Below are 17,643 nucleotides of genomic sequence, written 5' to 3'. Positions count from 1 at the left end.
GCAGCTCCACTTCCCATCCAGCTCCCTGCTTGTGGCCTGGGAAAGCAGTCTAGCATGGCCCAAAGCCTTGGGTTCCTGCACCTGCTTGGGAGATCTAGAGGAAATTCCTGGCTCCTGGCTTCGGATAGGCGCAGTATCGGCTGTTGCGCTCACTTGGGGAATGACCCATCGGACAGAAAATCTTCCTCTCTGTCTCTCCTCCTCTATGTTTACTATGTTTATCTGACTTTCCAATAAAAAATAAACAAATCTTAAAAAAGAAAGCACAGTCCTGTGCTCACTTTGGCAGCATATGAACTAAAAAAACAAACAAACAAAAAAACAAACCACAGTCCTGGGCCCAGTGCGGAGGCCTAGTGGCTAAATCCTGGCCTTGCAACTGCTGGGATCCTATGTAAGCACCGGTTCGTGTCTTGGCTGTTCCACATCCCATGCAGCTCCCAGCTTGTGGCCTGGGAAGGCAGTAGAGGACAGCCCAAAGCCTTGGGACCCTGCATCCACATGGGAGCCCCAAAAGAAGCTCCTGGGTTCAGACCAGCCCAGCTCTGGCCATTGAGGTCATCTGGGGAGTGATCCAGTGGATGGAAGATCTTTGTCTCTCCTTCTCTGTGAATCTGCCTTTCCAAGAAAAACAAATCTTAAAAAAAGAAGAAGAAGAAGAAAAAGCGCAGTCTTTTTGTCTAGCAATTCCACTTTAGGGGACCTCCTGCTGCAGGTGTACTTGTACATGTGTGCACAGATATATGTGCAAGAGCGTTCCCTGCAGCGCTGTTGGCAGCAGCACAGGATTGGAAGCTACCTAAATTTCCATCTGAGTGAAGCGACTCATCACTGCTGTGGATAGGGAGGACACAGAGTCCCGTGCGGAGGTGTGCTGTGGCGCCAGTTCCCTGAGGGACAAGAACAGGAGGCAGACAGTGGGGATGGTACCATCTCCTGAGTGGGCTCGGGTGCTAGAGCGATGAGACATGCCTACACATCTGATAGAATACTTGCTGGGGAGAGAGATGGGCTTAGCATGGGACAGAGAATTTGGTACTGTTTAAATTATCATTATTATTATTTTTACTATGTTGTCTACATGACTTTTTTTTTTTTTTTTTTGGAAAGGAGAGACAGAGAGGAAGATCTTCCATCCGATGGTTCACTCCCCAAGCAGCTGCAATGGCTGGAGTTGAGCCAATCTGAAGCCAGGAGCCAGGAGCTCTTCTGGGTCTCCCACACGGGTGCAGGGTCCCAAGGCTTTGGGCTGTCCTCTACTGCTTTCCCAGGCCACAAGCAATGAGCTGGGTGGGAAGTGGGGCCACCAGGATTAGGACTGGCACCCATATGGGATCCCGGCGTGTGCAAGGCAAGGACTTTAACCACTACACTATTGTGTCAGGCCCACCTACATTACTTTTCAAAATTTTTATTTATTTATTTATTTTTTATGATACAGTTCCATAGGCTAAGGGATTTCCCTTTCCCCCCTTTAGATTCCCCTCTTTTCAACTGTTTCCCCTATATTATTATATATTTTTTTAAGTTTTATTTATTTGTTTTAATTGTTATTAACATTGTATTATGTGATACAGTTTTATAGGCACTGGGACTCCCCCCACCCCTCCCACAACCCTCCCCCCAATCCCCTATATTATTATAATAGCACTGTTTTTCAGCAACAGTCACAAGTCCATCATTCTGATATTTAGGTGTATCCTGACATTGTAAATATAGACAACGGTAGAAAGTACTTTTCCAATCAAAATCTAGATAGAAAACTTTAGCAAAAACAAAAAATACATATATTTATATTTCCTTAAGCCAGTTTTGACTAGCCTAAAGATGTCCAACATACCATTTGTGCTGGAGCAGTGGTTTGTGCTGGGGACATTGTTCCTTGCATAACAAATGACAGGGGCTGCTGCGATGCCTCAATGGCTAATCCCTCTGCCTGCAAGTGAAGGCATCCCATATGGGTGTCTGAGCTGCTCCACTTTCAATCCAGTTCCCTGCCTATAGTCTGGGAAATCAGCAGAGGATGGCCCAAAGCCTCAGATTCCTGCACCTGCATGGGAGACCTGGAAGAAGCTCCTGGCTCCCGGCTTTGAATTGGCTCAACTCTGGCCATTGTGTCCATTAGAAGGAGTGAACCAAGGGACGGAAGGTCTATATGTCTCTTCCTCTCCCTCTGTAAATCTTACCTTTCAAGCAAAATAAATAAACCCTTACAAAGAAAAGCATACAACAAAACTCAGATTTGCTACACTACTGAGGGGCAATTACAGCTAATTGTGCAGGCGCTCTGGGAAGCCCCAGTTTAATTAAATCTAAACACATGTGATCCGGATACAAGGCCAGTCCTGCCTGAGCTCTCCAGGTCAGGCTAAGGGCAAAGACTCTTTCTGTCTATCCAGTTCCAGGACCAGGCTTTGGGGAGGAGGCCCTGGCACCTGATGTCAGTAACCAAACACTCCCCGGGACACGCCCCTCCCCGACGTGCTCAACCTAAGATCTATGGTATTCTGTTTTTCAATACTAGGAGGATTTTAATGAGGTTCCATGTGCTTAATCCTTATGGGATTAGCACCAGTAATAAGATTAGGTATCTAATCTTGCTGCAGCCTTTTAAAGAGAAGATGAAATATGAGAAGGTAGCTTGGTCTTAGCAAGAGAGACGACTGGCTGAGGATAGGAAGGCCCATGCCTTCTTCCTGTGGTGTCTGCTCTAAAGGAGAAGAAGGCTACCTGAAAGCGACTATTCCAAAAGCCATTTCCCCCAAACAACATTAGCAACTAAGCAGGCGAAAATACAGGGGCCCAGACTCATGGTGTTCCTTGTGGATGGACACTGAGTCATGCGCCTGGTACATGGTGGGTGTGTCCCGAAACGTAGGTGGATAAGAAGAGGTCTGAATCATGTGGGATGAATGCACACAATACAGGCCAGTGAGACCCTGCAGGGGCAGGGTGCTTTCCCATTAAGTTTAGTCCAAGAAAAAGATATGGTCAGGGTAACAACATGGCTTGCAGGCAGGTGGGCGGTTGGAAGCCTCACAGACTGTCATTTAGAGGAAAAGCATGTGAGTTGTTTCTTAAAGCCAAGGGGAAATTACGCAAAGCTGACTCACGCAGGAAGAAACAAAGTGAGAGCCCCTCTTCGCCCATCGAGTTGTTGGCTACGTCCTTATTTCTGAACCAAGGATTTTCACAAATGAGTGCTTTTGGTTGTGCTTGTGCAGGCAGAGGAGTCTGAAATTGCCCTTTTTTGGTCAAATGTTCCAATCTTCAGCTCTCCTCCTGAGATGCAGGACCACCCACTGCTCCTCCGTGGTTCCTCCCTGGATGTGACTCCAGTCCTTCTCGGAAGCTCCTGGCTAGACTCTCAGCAGGTGACCTGAGTTAGATGCTTGAGCTTCTGGAACGTCACTCTCATGTTCTCTTCCTTCCTTCGCAGTAAGCTCCTTCTGCCATGATCAGACTCAAGTGTTTGATGCAAAGGCAACACTATTCACAGATGTGGATCTGGAGTCATGAGCTCCATCCAAACTGAGCTGGCACCTGTGAAGCTGGTAGCTATGACAATTTCAGAGAAACACTGAGGCTCGTGATCCTACTAAATGTATGAAGGTAGACTGAGCAGTAAATAGAAAGCAGAAGTGCCTTACAAACCATCTACAAACAACTCATGGTGAGAGTTTGGGTCACGGGTGCTCTCTACCTTGTGCAATAGCTTATGTGGCCACGTGAAGAGGCTTCACAAAAATGCACGGAAAAAATGTGATTACAGAAAAACTATGCATGGATTTGAACAATTATTTGCTCCTAAATGAACATTTTTTTAAGAGATTCATTTATTTGAAAGACAGAGTTGCACAGAGAGAGGGAGAGACAGATAATCAGCTGTGGATTCACTTCCCAGTCCTGCGACAGCCAGGGTTGAACCAGGCTGAAGCCAATAGCCAAGAGCTTCCTCTGTGTCTCCCTCCCGGGGGGGCAGAGGTTCAAGCAGCTGGGCCATCTTTTTCTAATTTCCCAGTCCTTTAGTAAGGAGTTAGGCTGGAACTGGAACAGCGGGGATGCCGCTGCTGCAGGTGGCAGCTTAACCGACCACATCACAACACAAGCTCTCTGAAGAAACTTTTACAGTCCATATTTTCATAAACTTTTGAGGTATTCTTGTGCATCCCAGATTGTCTGGCATTGGGGATATTACTTATTTGTTTTTGAACTCAAGGTACTGTTGCCTTCCCCTGATGCGGTCACCCCAACTCAGAGCCTCCTTTCTCTTTAATACTGAAATGATGTTCTCTGAAACGCAAGGCAAAGATTTCTGGTCTTACCTAAGGCTCCAAAAGCTAGCCGTTTTGAAAAAAATCCCTACACTACACTTGGTTAGGCACTTAAGGAGCTCTTCTTGCAAACACTAGAACACAATGTAAGATTTCAGGTACTTCCTCTGAGCTTGATGTCTAATGTCAAGTGTTTTGAAATAAGGGAAGGGCCTATTTCCTTCACTGTTTACATGTGCAGGAAAAAGCAATTTAAATCTTGTGAGACCATTTTCAAAGCTCAAATGCCCTAGTTTGGTGCTTTAGTCTTAGATGGGTGGTAAGTTCTAATGAGGCTCATGATCCTTAGGGGGGCATGAGGACCAAAGTCAGGTGATATTTAAGCAAATATTTTATGTATCCTTTTCTTTGAGAGGCAGAGGGAGAGAGATTTTTCAACCATTGGTTTACTCCCCAAATGGCCACAATGAGCATGGCTGGATCAGGCTGAGGCTAGGAGGCAGAAACTCCAGGTTTCCTATGCTTGTAGCAGGGACCCAAACACGTGGGTCATCTTCTGCTGTATTCCCACACACACTAGCAAGCATCTGGATTGGAAATCGGTGCTACAGTCTGGGATCTGGCATCACAAGAGGCAGCCTAACCCACCACAATGTTGGTTCTTGTTCTTTTTGTTAACAACAACAAAAAAAAAAAATTTAGGGACTCCATCTGGGCACCAGTTTGCATTCTAGCTGTCCCACTGCTGATCAAGCTCCCTGTTAATGTATCCAGGAAAGCAGTGGGAGACGGTCCAAGTGTTTGGTCTCCTGCTTACCCACATGTTGCAGCCACTTGGGGAGTGAGCCAACAGATGCAAAGTTCTTTTTCTTTCTCTAACTCTGCCTTTCAAATAAATAAGTAGAAAAAAAAAATCCAAAATGTTTTCTCTCTTTGAATCATGATCAAACTCACAGGATGTCTTGTTATCTGGCTCTGAAATTTCTGCTCATAAAACTTTAAAATGGGAGCATAGGTTCTGAAGCCTGGAATAAAAACAGGTTGGAAAACTTTGGTTTTCAGTTCATTTCTGAACGGGTAAATTGGATCCAGCTTTCCTTTGCCCTGACCATGAACACTGGGCCAGAGGGACAGGACACCAGAACAAAGAGAGAGAATGAGTAGATGCTTCTGGAATTTACTAATCCCCTGTAGTATCGTTGACAGAAACACATTGTAAATGTCTGGTCTAGAAAATCAAGGAGGTCAATAGGCTAGGCCAACAATGTCTGGCACTGGTGTGTTGCAATGGAAGATGAGGCTCTTTAAAATCAACACACTTCCAAGCTTTCTTCAAGACCTTTACGTGATCCTTTATTTCCAGGTGTCATTTATTCATCTCATGCATATGATGGATGGGAATGGGGGAGACTGGGTGTGATTCAGTACAGTACCCTATATCCATAAGAAACTGAAGAGATGATTTGGTGACTTTTACCTTTGTTGGGGCCAGCAGTCATTCTAATACAGATACCAAAGCAGCTAATGTCGCTTAATTTAACTTATTAAAAATAGAAATATTTAGCATTTTTTTAGTTTAAAAAATTCCATGGAGCCAGTACTCTGGTGTAGTAGGTAAAGCTGCTGCCTGTAAGGCCAGGATCCCTTACGAGTGCCAGTTCATGTCCCCGTCTGTTCCACTTGCAATCCAGGTTCCTGCTAATGGCCGGCTAATGCAGTGGAACATGGCTGAAGTGTTTCGACCCCTGTACCCACGTGGGAGACCAAGAAGAAGCTCCTGGCTCCTGGCCATTGGCCTGACGCAGGCCTAGCTGCTGTGGTCACCTGGGTAGCAAACCAGTAGATGGAAGATCTCGCTTTCTTTCTATAATTCTGCCTTTTTTCTTTCATGTTTTTAAAATTTACTTTTTATTATTGTCATTTATTTATTTGAAAGGCTTTTTGCAGGTTTCTCACATGGGTAGCAGGGTTGGGTCCTCTTCAGCTACTTTTCTCCAGTCATCAGCAGGAAGCTGGATCAGAAGTGGAGCAATAGGGACACGAACTTTCACCTACAATGCCATGATGCTGGCCCCTGACTTCCAAATAAATAAATAAGTAAATCCATGACCTGCATATTCAGATAAGTAGTGAAGAATTCCTTTTTACACATGAAACTAATTTTTGGAATATGAAAACATAATGCATGCAGCAGATACTATGTAAGAACATTTTGCCAGTACTGGTTTTAAGAGCTGACTCTAAATACAGAGTCTAGTGGCTGTGAGCTTGAGTTATATGACCCAACCAAATTTGGCCAGAAGGCAAATAATGAAGGTGCTATAGTTGGATGGCAAGCCCCACATCCTTTAAAATAGCCACCAGGGCCTGATCATCCTGTAAACAGAACCATACCTTACATCGAGCTCAGAAAAGAATGAATCTTCTTACGCTCAACAAAAACAAGTTCTCAAATCGGTCCTTGCACAGTACAAATGCAAGACAGTCAGTCATCTGTATGAGGCTGATGTAGGGGCAGAGTTATTGGCTGTTGAAGTAAGCTTTAGTCATTTCTCTCTAAGTTGGCTCAAGGAAAACACAAAGTTAAAGAGAAGGACAAATAAATATAATAATCAGTGTCATGTTCTTGTATTCACTGGACAGTATGATACACACTTTTGTATTATTGCCAATTTTCTCAATAGCCATATCCTGCCCTTATCCTGGTCTCTAAAGCACTGGGTACTCCTGAATAAGCCTTTTCCGAGAAGATCTAAGTGATATACCAGATGCAAGAGGTTAACAAGAGGATAGTCTGGCAATACAACAGATCTGCAAGTGAGCATTTGGCACATGGTTTAAGGCATTGAGTAGGATCCCCATGTTCCATAATGGATCGCCGAGCTTCAAAGCTTGGTTCTGCGTCTGATTCCAACTTCCTGCTGACGTGCACCTGGGGAGGTGATTGCTCAAGCAGTTGGGTCCCTGCCATCCATGTGGGAGACCTAAATGGAGTTGTTCAAGGCTGCTGGCTTTATTTAGCCTGGTCTTTGCATGGCCCCAGTTAATGCATGCATATGGGGAAATGAAGATCTGGTTGCTATGTGAGAGCTCTGTCTAGGGTTGGACTAGGTTTGGCTGGGCTGTAGCACCCAACAGTAAGAACTGGAATGGGTGTGGGCTGGTTGGGCAAGGCCACTGTTCCTGCCAGGACAGGAGGTAGACTAAGTCAGTCTGGGCCAAGGACCAACCCACAATGCGCAAGATCTGCCACTGAGAGGAGATCTGATACAGGTGCTTGGGGAACTCCTCTGTAAGGATGCAGTCCCTGCAGTTGAGCACAAGAACCAAGGCTGGGAGCAGCCCACACTAGGCCAGGTTACGTTTCCTGCTGGCATACATTTGGGTCAGGTCAAGGGGTAGACCAGGTTGGGCCAGTTTATCACATAGCTAGCAGATGTTAGAACCAGGATGTGGTGCAGGACAGGCTGGGTCGGGCCGCAAAACCAGCCAGTTTACATTAGGGCTAGAACTGGAGGCAGACCAGGCTGGGTTAGGCTACAGCACCTGCTGGCAAAAGTCGAGGATAGACGGGCCATGCTAAACTGGGTTACAGCACCCACCAGCACACATGAAACCAGCGGGGGTGGGGGGTAGCAGGGAAGACTGTGCAGCAGTGTGAGCCCAGTAGAAGTGAAGAGGGGGCTCCCATGCTGGGCCGCTGCTCCCACTGGTGAGTGTGAGAACTGAGACTGGAAGTGGACCTGGGTTGGCAGGGATATGACATTTACTGGCCTGCATGTGAACTGAGTTAGGGGGAGAGCCAGGCTGGGCTGACCAATTTTATTGGTGCATGCACAAGCCAGAGTAAGTGCAGGCTGGTTGGGCTTTGTTGCAGCACCAGCTGGCCAAGTACTGTGATCAGGGGCAAGTCCTGTCAAGCTAGAATGCAGAACCTCTTGGAAAGTGCAAATTCCAGGACTGGGAGTGGGCCCAGTAGGGAAACTCTGGGTACCTTTCTAATGGGCAGCAACTCCCAGTGGTGAGCATGAAATCCAGGGCTGAGGACAGGACTGGCTAGACAGGTGGCGGCACATGCCAGCATGGGTGTGGCCTGGATAGTGGGGTCAGTTGGGTTGAGCTAGGCTTCAATGTCCATTGATGTGTATGAGAGCTGAATGGGATGTGGGATATTCTGGACCAGTCTGCTGTCACCCTTCCTATGTCCCAACCAGATATGAGCTATTCTTCACACAGTGGGAGTTTCTGAGGTATCCCTGTGTTATCATAGGATTCTAGGAATGTCTAGAAGATATTAAACAAAAGAACAAAAGAACTCAGACCGAACCTATCAGGCCCAAATCTGTGGCTCAAAGAGGCTTCTGGCTGACCTTTTGCTTTAAATCTATAATGTATCTGCTTACAAACTATTTCCTTCCTCCTTAGCTGGCTCAGCAGGATGTAGTCTTTTCCACAGAGAGGCCATGTCCTGTAGGACTAGACGGCTGGACGGCCTGGGCTTGAAATGGGCTCACACACTCAGCAGTTTGAGATCTTAGAAAAAGCCACTCAACCTTGGGCCTCAGTTTTCTCATCTGTAACAGTGGGGTGAGTGATTTAAATATATCATATAAGATATTCCTAACAGGGCCTTGCATCAACAAATACAATATACTTGTAAATAAAAACGATAAATTAGATCACTACCACAGAGAGTGGGGAAAAGTTTTTTTTTTTTAAAAAAAAGCTGAAATATTCCCCTGCTCATTTTTATTGAATGGACAACACCCTAAGTAGGAAAGGACACGATAAGAGAGGTGGTGCTGAGCTGGGATTAATCACATGGTTTGGATGCTGGCTCTGCTACTTACCAGCCATGATCAAGGTAAGGTACAAGGTCCTTATTTCCCCTCAGCCTGTGAAGTCGGGGTACTAATTAACACCTACCTCTAAGGTAGTGAGGATTAGTGAGGTGCACACATAGAATCCAGCACATTCCTGGGACTCATTAGTGTTAGATAAGTGGTAACTGCTGTCACAAGGATTTTCCTTCATGAATTTATCTTGTAACGCAGGACAAGGGATTCTAAATTGCAAAAATGCATAATTATCCACTTAGGAAATTCTTCTGTGCGAGAGAGATCTGTTTTCAATCATCCTTAATCACATCAGCAAAGATGTCCGGTGACAAGGGATTGGTGCTCATGTGATTTGGAACAGGGTTATTTGATAAAGGAGAAAAGATCTTTTATAATTCTCCCAGAAACGGAGACCGAATGGTGTGATTGCAGGAAGAATACAGGGCTTCATGTCAGTGCTGCTTTTAGTTTTCCTTCTGGTCAAGATCAATTTCAAAAGCCAAAAGGGTATTTACAGTGACTTGAATGACCGTCTTCTGCTCAGCAAAGACGCAGTTTGCACAGGGAGGAGTCACAGAACCACAAGGCACACCATTTGGGACATGCTAGTTTGTAAAATATCATCTGATATTCACAAGCTGCCACTTCGCATCTGTCACCTGGGTCCCCATTCAGTCACACCGCGAGCACTTCCTGTCGGTTGGGAAGGCCTCTCTATGGGGTCCTGGGAAGGGAGAACACCAACACCACCTGGTCTCATACAGCGGGCTTTTGGGATGCAGAGATAGAAAATTAACATGTAAACAAATGCATCATTTCACAGATTGTTCAATAGTTTCAAATCACAAGTGCCTGGAACAATGTAAAGAGGAGCAGGAGTTAGAGACAAAAGGGACTGGGAGCAAGGTGGGACCATATCAGACTGGGGAGAATGTCAAGTACAAGCCTTGAGAGGGCAACCCCTTATCTGAGATCCAAACTTGACAAGGCAGCAAGTCAGATCACAAAAAAGCCTTCCAAATCAAAAGCCTGAGGTTAGCAGGCCCTGAATTGCCCAGGAATCCGAAGTCGACTGGGCCAAGGCCTGGTGCACCTGTGCTCAGAGTAGGACCAGGAAGCCTGACTGATGAACGGGCTGTGGGATTGTTCTGAGGACTCAGTCACCCCCAAATGGAAGAGGCTGACTTGGTCACCGGTCTAGTAAAAGTGAAGGGAGGGAGTTAGTAAGAGGCATAGAAACCTACTGGCCAATTTAATAAATCGACCTGATTTCGACCTTGAATTGAACAAACTGTATTTACAAAAAGCATGAAAGAAGGCAGTTGGGGAAGACTCTCAAGGAATACTGTCCGGTGTTTTGGCCGTGGGTGACAGCCTAGTACTTCGGGCCGAATGTGTTTCCCCACCAAAATTTACAGGTTAAAGAGTAACCCCCAGAATGCACCTGTAGTCAGAGAGGGCTAATTAGGAGGGTTAATTAAGTTAAAAGGTGGGCCCTGATCCAATGTGACCGGTGTCTTTATGAGAGGAGATGAGGGCAGGGATACAGACATAGATGCAGAGGGAAGGGATGACCACACTCGGAACACACAGAAAGGAAGCGGTTCTCACAAGCCAAGGGGAGGCCTCAGGAGAAAGCAGACCTGCTGGTACCTTGACTTTTGCTTTCTGATCTCCATAACTGTGAAAAGATAAATCTGTGTTGTATAAGCCACTCTGATTTGGTATTTCCTTATGGTCCTGACAAAATAAAGCAATTTACAAAGATTGCTGTATTTTAGAGATAGACACATTGAAACAGCAACAGTTAAAGGACAGGCTGTGTGGGACCTTCTTTGAAATGATCTTTGAGAGGATGTAGGAAGGAGGTGAAACAAGATTGGCCAGGAGTTGACTAATTGTAGAGGTTGGGAGATACATACACTGGGGTTTACGCTGTTATCATTCTACTCTCCCTATTTCTGCATTTTTTACCCAGAAAAAAATACGCCAAAATCAAACAGGAATCAGGGCATAAAACCTTTCTCTGTGGCTGTGAAAAGGCCTAAGTATGTGCTATGTTCCCTAGGAAATGGGCTCTAGTAATAGTGTCTTATAAAAGCTCTGGCGGACCTGGATGTAAGTCCTCATCTTGCATACACCGCGATCCCGGTTCGTATCCCGGCAGCCCCACTTCCCATCCAGCTTCCTGATTGTGGCCTGGGAAAGCAGTCAAGGATGGCCCAAAGACTTGGGACCCTGCACCCATGTGGGAGACCTGGAACAGGCTCCTGGCTTCAGATCAGCTCAGCTCCAGCTGTTGTGGCTGCTTAGGGAGTGAATCAATGAACAGAAAACCCCCTTCTGTGATTATCTGACTTTGCAATAAAAATAAATAAATCTTAAAAAAGAAAAAAAGCTCTGGGGCGGGGTGAGGGGGACCTACACAAAGAGACTAGAAGTTTGTTATAAAGGAAGACTTGGAGGATAAAAGTAAACACTATGCAAATAAGATTTTTCCAAGTTATTTTATAAATTAAAACTTCTATTGAAAAATTAGGCTTGCGCCCGGTGGCATGGCCTAGCGGCTAAAGTCCTCTCCTTGAACGTGCCGGGATCCCATATGGGCGCAGGTTCTAATCCCAGCAGCTCCACTTCCCATCCAGCTCCCTGCTTGCCTGCTTGTGGCCTGGGAAAGCAGCTGAGGACGGCCCAAAGCTTTGGGACCCTGCACCCGTATGGGAGACCCAGAAGAGCTCCTGGATCCTGGCTTCGGATCGGCATAGCATCGGCCGTTGCGCTCACTTGGGGAGTAAATCACCGGATGGAAGATCTTCCTCTCTGTCTCTCCTCTCCTCTCTTTATATTTGACTTTTCAATAAAAACAAATAAATCTTTAAAAAAAAAAAAAAGAAAAATTAGGCTAAATTACGCTTGTGCTCATCAGCCTCTACTCTCTCTCCATCCCACTGAAGTCAGGTGCGCTCATGCAGTGTTCTTTGGTTAACACACTGTGACCAGGAGTGACCTCTCTTATTTCTGGGCAGAAACTTCAACAGCCACAATCTTTCCACTTCTAAGGGCTGCTCATTATTGCTGCTGCTGGTGGCTAGTCCAGGAGCTATGGTCCTGGAGGGAGGATGGTAAGAAGGAGTTAGAACCCCCAGCTCTGCAGTGTGATTCACACACAAATCTTTGCTTACAAACCACTGAAATTAGCAAATTGTTCCTTCCAACAGCATCACTTAGTCCATCTTGTTGGTCAAGAAATCTAGCAAACAGCTTGACCCAATAATTCTAAAGTTGAACTGAAAAAAATAAATAGGCAGATGTGAGTACACTCTGGAGAAGCAGAGTTGAAGCTAATACTGTCAGACATCAGGCCACGCCACAAAGCAGCGATAATGAAAAATGAGTAACAATAGTGGGTATACAAATAAAAGTCAAGGGGCCCGCACAGTGGCTTATCAGACTAATCCTCTACCTGCAGAGCTGGCACTCATATGAGCTGGCATCCAAATGGGCATCAGTTCCAGTCCCGGCTGCTTCACTTCCCATTGAGCACCCTTGCTAACGGTCTGGGAAAGCAGCGGAGACTGGCTCAAAGTGTTGGGCCTCTGCACTTACGTGGGTAACCCAGAAGAAGCTCCTGGCTCCTAGCTTTGGACTGGCCCAGTTTTTGCTATTACAGCTATTTGGAAACAAATTACTTTTTAAAACTGGGGGACTGACAGCTTTCCTAGACAGACCGGTCTTGCCCCCATGGCTTTGCTCTCTCAGCTCAGGGTCAGCTCATGTGGCCTTCCAGGCCACCACCCCGGTGGTGGGTGGAGTGCCCTCCCTTCAGCTCACCTTCTGCTTACCAGCTCCAAGCCAGGCTCACTTTGAGCACTGGGCCTTTCCCAGGAGGATCTTGCCCTTGACACATGAGTCTCCCTAACTACCACCCCCTTCTATGGCGTACCCCACACACCCCACATGCTCATTCACAGTGCTGTGACTGCCTACCCCTGAGGAACATGTCTTATCTGCCTGGGTCATGCAGAGTGTGGCTAATCTCTCACCAACATGAACACACCTTCAAGAACTTGATAGCAATAAATCAACACCTAACACATGCTGATTGTTCTAGACAGTAAACACTTAGCTGTTTAACATGCCCACATCTAACTGTAGCCCTCACTACTGTAGTGCAAGAATCTGGAATGAATGGGAATGAAGCACAGCTTCACAGTCCGTTGTTGGCAGGACTGGGGTATGGCACGTACGGCCTGCCTCCTGTTCGGGGGTCCCGTGGAGCACTTCCCATGCATCAAACTGCTAAACCTCTGTTTCTTTGATTTCTGGATTCTTCTGACAAGGCCTCCCTGTTGTAGCCCACAGAACAGCACTGGGTGGGGGGAGTTGGAGGCCCTGGGCCCCACATATGCAGGGACTCCACCAGCCTGGAGGTGATCCTGGAGAGTGCAGCAACCAGATCCAGGACCCTAGGTCAGCTCTTCCACTTACTGGTTCTACGCCCTTGCTCTTAGCACTCTGTATCAGATTTCTTTTTTTAATCAGAATTTTATCATTTCATGGGATGCTGCAGAGATCAAAGAGAAGCTGTCTATGTGAGGCTGCAGCACTACAGTTGGCACATACTTGGCGCCCTTGCTGGCATTCCTGATCCTGTGGACACAGTGTCCCGATCGATGGTACTCTCCAGTGTCTGCCCAGGTTGCCAGCCAGGTCATGTCTTCCTAACCTCTGCTTGTACAGATGGACCTTTAACACCCAAGGACAGGACTTTATAATTGATTCTTACTTTTTTTATTCATGTTAGATTTTGCCTGTTTCTGCTTTTTGGGTTCAATTTTATCTACCACACACTCACCATTCCCCCTATGCCTATAAATCTATACATTTATTAACCTATGTCTTCAATCCAATGACCAAACTGTTGAACAGAACAGTCTGTGAAATGGGTCTTAACGTATGTGAGCACAAAATAGGAAACAGACTCAGAGTGCCTAGCGCTGTCTGGCACAAAGTGAACAGGGCAAAGCAGGGCTCACTAATCCAAGCCCTTCAGACCAGACTACATCCATCTCCACCTGCAAATCCATCAAGAGCAGTGTCCAGACTGCAAAAGACCTGTGATACAGTGCTAGGGACACCCCAACCTGTATGTTTGCTCAGAACAGCCCAATGTGACCCATATGTAATCTTGCTATGATACTGGCAGTGAGCAACACTGCCATTTTGAGCAAATGTTGTGTGAAAACACACGATGAAACAAAAAACCCCATGGCTGTGCAGAATGCTGAGCCGGTACTGCAGGCTGGGTCCAGATCACAGTGCTGTGTGCAGAAGAAACCGTCATACCGCTTCAACTCCATTAAGAGCACCTCTTTGGCTCCAGCTGGGGTCCTGCCCTGCTGCCTCCCTTGTGTTCTAGCAGGAGCCCCCAGTAAGCTCTGTGTGGCACACTGACCTCTTACCAGTTTCAACTTGCCAACGAGCTGAAGAACTTTTAAGGTCAGTAACAGAAGCACAAAACACATGCTCATTTCCCTCCCTATGATCTTCCCTTATTTGCACTTGCAGACAGCGCCCTCCCACATTACCAGTAATAGTGTAAACTCGAATGAATTTGCTTGAGGACAATCTGTACAAATGTGCAAGAGAAATACTGAGTCTGGGGCCAGCATGGTGGCACCAGTTTGTGTCCTGGATGTCCTTACTTCTAACCGACCTCCCTGCTAAAGTGTCAGGGAGAACAGTATAAGATGACCCATGTTCTTGGGCCCCCTACACCTGCATGGGAGACCCAGGAGAAGCTCCTGGTTCCTGTTTTCGACCCAGCTCAGCCTTGGCTTATTGTGGCCAACTGGGGAGTGAACCAGCAAATGAAGGAACTCTCTATAATTCTGGCTTTTAATAAATAAATAAATAAGTAAATGAATGAATGTTTTAAAAAAGTATTGACTCTGTAATTCTACTGGAACTTTACCACAAAGAAGTCATTAAAGGGGAGAAGAAAAATTTTCTATACAGAAGATATTTATAGAATCATTATTTAAAATGCTGAAAACTAAATAACCTCAATGCCCTACACAACGGATAGGTTAAATGAACTATAATAGAGCAGTAATAGCAACGTGCCTCCTGAAAGGAAGAAATAATGAATGAAATTTTATCTTATTATAAATAAGTCACCATAGATAGACACACTGTAAGTGCAACTAAATAAAAACTATGCACACATTGATAAAGAATGGGAGGATAAAGAAACAGAAAGTTAGGTAAAATTATAAAGATTATACTTGCAAAAAGTTCACAGAGAAATGTATATTGTGGAAAAACTGCACAGAGTTCAAAAGCTTCCTGGAACAAACTTCTTTTCTAACTTCATTTTCCTGTTAACTTTTGGATGTATCCTTATAAATATCTTTTGTTTTTCTCACTAAAGCGTTATCACAAATTATCTGGTTGTAAACATACGTGCTCCCACAGATACAATTATGAACTGTTTGCTCTCGTGTGGACCTACAGTCTGAAGGGAGATGGTAACTAAGAGTCAAGAATGAGCCTCAGCTAGCACAGGACTCAGTGGAAGTCAAGAAGCATCCATCTCAATACGGGACTCATTTTCTACCTGCAAGGCATTAGGAAATCCAGAGGGAGGCTGATGTGCCAGGTTGCCTCCCCCTGACGTCCATGTGTTTCATTGGGCCCTTGCCTGTCAGTCCCAGAGTCCAGAGGAATGCGTGTCAGTCAGGGTGGCACGGTGGTAAAGGGCACAATCTGCTGCCTGATCTCCTTGGCTGTCGGTTACTGCTTACCAGCCAGGGCACCTTGGGCAAGACTGTCTGTGAGTTTGTTTCCACATCTATTTGCTGGAGAGTGGTTGCAGAGTCTATCTCAAAAGTTGATATGAGGACCTGGCGCGGTAGCACCTAAAGTTGTTGCCTTGCACATGCCAGGATCCCAGATGGCACCAGTTTGTATCCCAGCCACCCTGCTTCCCATCCAGCTCCCTGCTTGTGGCCTGAGAAAGCAGTCAAGGAGGCCCGAAGCCTTGGGATCCTGCACCCATGTAGGAGGCCTGGAAGAAGCTTCTGCCTCCTGGCTCCTGGTTTTGGATCGGCACAGCTCTAGCAGTTGTGGCCGCTTGGGGAGTGAATTAGCAAATGGAAGATATTCCTCTCTGTCTCTCCTTCTCTCTGTATATCTGACTTCCCAATAAAAATAAGTCTTAAAAAAAAAAAAGTTGACATGAATTATCCATTATACATGCCCAGCACAAGTTGGCTGCTGGCTGTTGTGTGTCCTACCGTCTCTGGGAAATGGGCATGAATTCCAAACTTAAAAAAAAAAAAAAAGAGGTAGAAGCAGAAGCAGTTTCTCACTTGCCGTGAAAACAGACAAAGGGGAACCTCCCCTTGGCCACACCCTGTGCTTACCATAGGTGAACATGCGTGGCGAGGTCAGTTCAATGTTAGGCAGGGCACCCAGGTGGTTCAGCACAGCACACCTATAGCCATTTTTCTGGGCATAATCAACAAAGGTTCGGATGTACTGCTTCTCGCTGTGATTGGCAATCCCAGGGCAGATGACCATGGTGACATCATCTGTAGGGTGGAAACAGACAGCTGTAGGTATACAGTAAAAGCGACTTCACAAATGAACACAATTATATTTTGCTGGCTTAGAAAGAAGGGGGAACAAATTTAACATACAACTTTTGACTTTCCCTGCAAAAGAGGATCCTTCACTTTGAGTCTAAGCTCTCAATTTCAGTGCTTCTTGAACTATTTACGGTGAAGGACTGGCTTAAAAAATGTACAACCTGTTATTGACAGATATTTTTGAAAAACATCAAAAAAACGACTAGAAAATATTTTTATATATACTCTTTAACTTTTTATTCCTGTATTTAACAATAAAAAAAATCCCTCTGTCAAATTGCTATACAAGTTTCCAAGTGTTTTTCCTAATTTCTGTCTGAATGAATGGAAAAATAAAAAGTAGTATTTTCATAGATCTTGTCAACCCTTCAAGTTATGTTCAGTTATTTATTCTGTAGACATTTCTGTGCTTATGCAAAACAATACACAATGGGTCTTCTCAGTTTGTGGATTATACAGACAAGTATGAGCAGTAGGCTGGAATGGCAGAAGACTGAACATACCCTAAAGGTCTAGAAATAGGGGTCTGTTTTAGTGAATTATTACAAAGCCAAGTGGTGAAGGATTGTGTACTCCTTAGAAATAATGAGAATTTTTATATAAACTGATATGGCAAACTCCCCAATATATAATAAATGGAAAAAAGTTTTAATGATTCTAATGTCCCCTCAAGTTAAGATAAAAAAATAAATTATCTTAATAGAGGAAATATACATGTATAACCTTCATAAAGAATAATTCTAATTCTTACAATCTTGCCTAAAACTTTACGACAAAGAAAGTTCAGCATAGAATTAAAACAAGCTATATGCCTAAGAGAAGGATGGTTAAATTGTGGTCTGACATTAAGGAGTAAGAAGTAATAATTAAAATTCTGGT

The 17,643-nt window shown here is 45.2% G+C and overlaps 1 protein-coding gene across 3 annotated transcripts in view; it reads right to left on the bottom strand.

Annotated features, from left to right (window-relative positions):
* The window catches only part of LOC121168261 (monoacylglycerol lipase ABHD2), a 101,814-nt gene that overhangs the window by 23,827 nt on the left and 60,344 nt on the right, over window positions 1-17,643 (bottom strand). For all 3 annotated transcript variants that reach the window (XM_040998182.1, XM_040998184.1, XM_040998183.1), the window contains exon 5: window positions 16,540-16,707. In XM_040998182.1, the coding sequence (XP_040854116.1) occupies window positions 16,540-16,707 (168 nt within the window). The remainder of the gene's footprint in view (window positions 1-16,539; window positions 16,708-17,643) is intronic.

Source organism: Ochotona curzoniae, unplaced genomic scaffold, assembly GCF_017591425.1.
Source record: "Ochotona curzoniae isolate NIBS_2020 unplaced genomic scaffold, NIBS_Ocur_1.0 patch81, whole genome shotgun sequence".
NCBI lineage: Eukaryota > Metazoa > Chordata > Mammalia > Lagomorpha > Ochotonidae > Ochotona > Ochotona curzoniae.
This window is presented reverse-complemented; position numbering and strand designations above follow the sequence as displayed.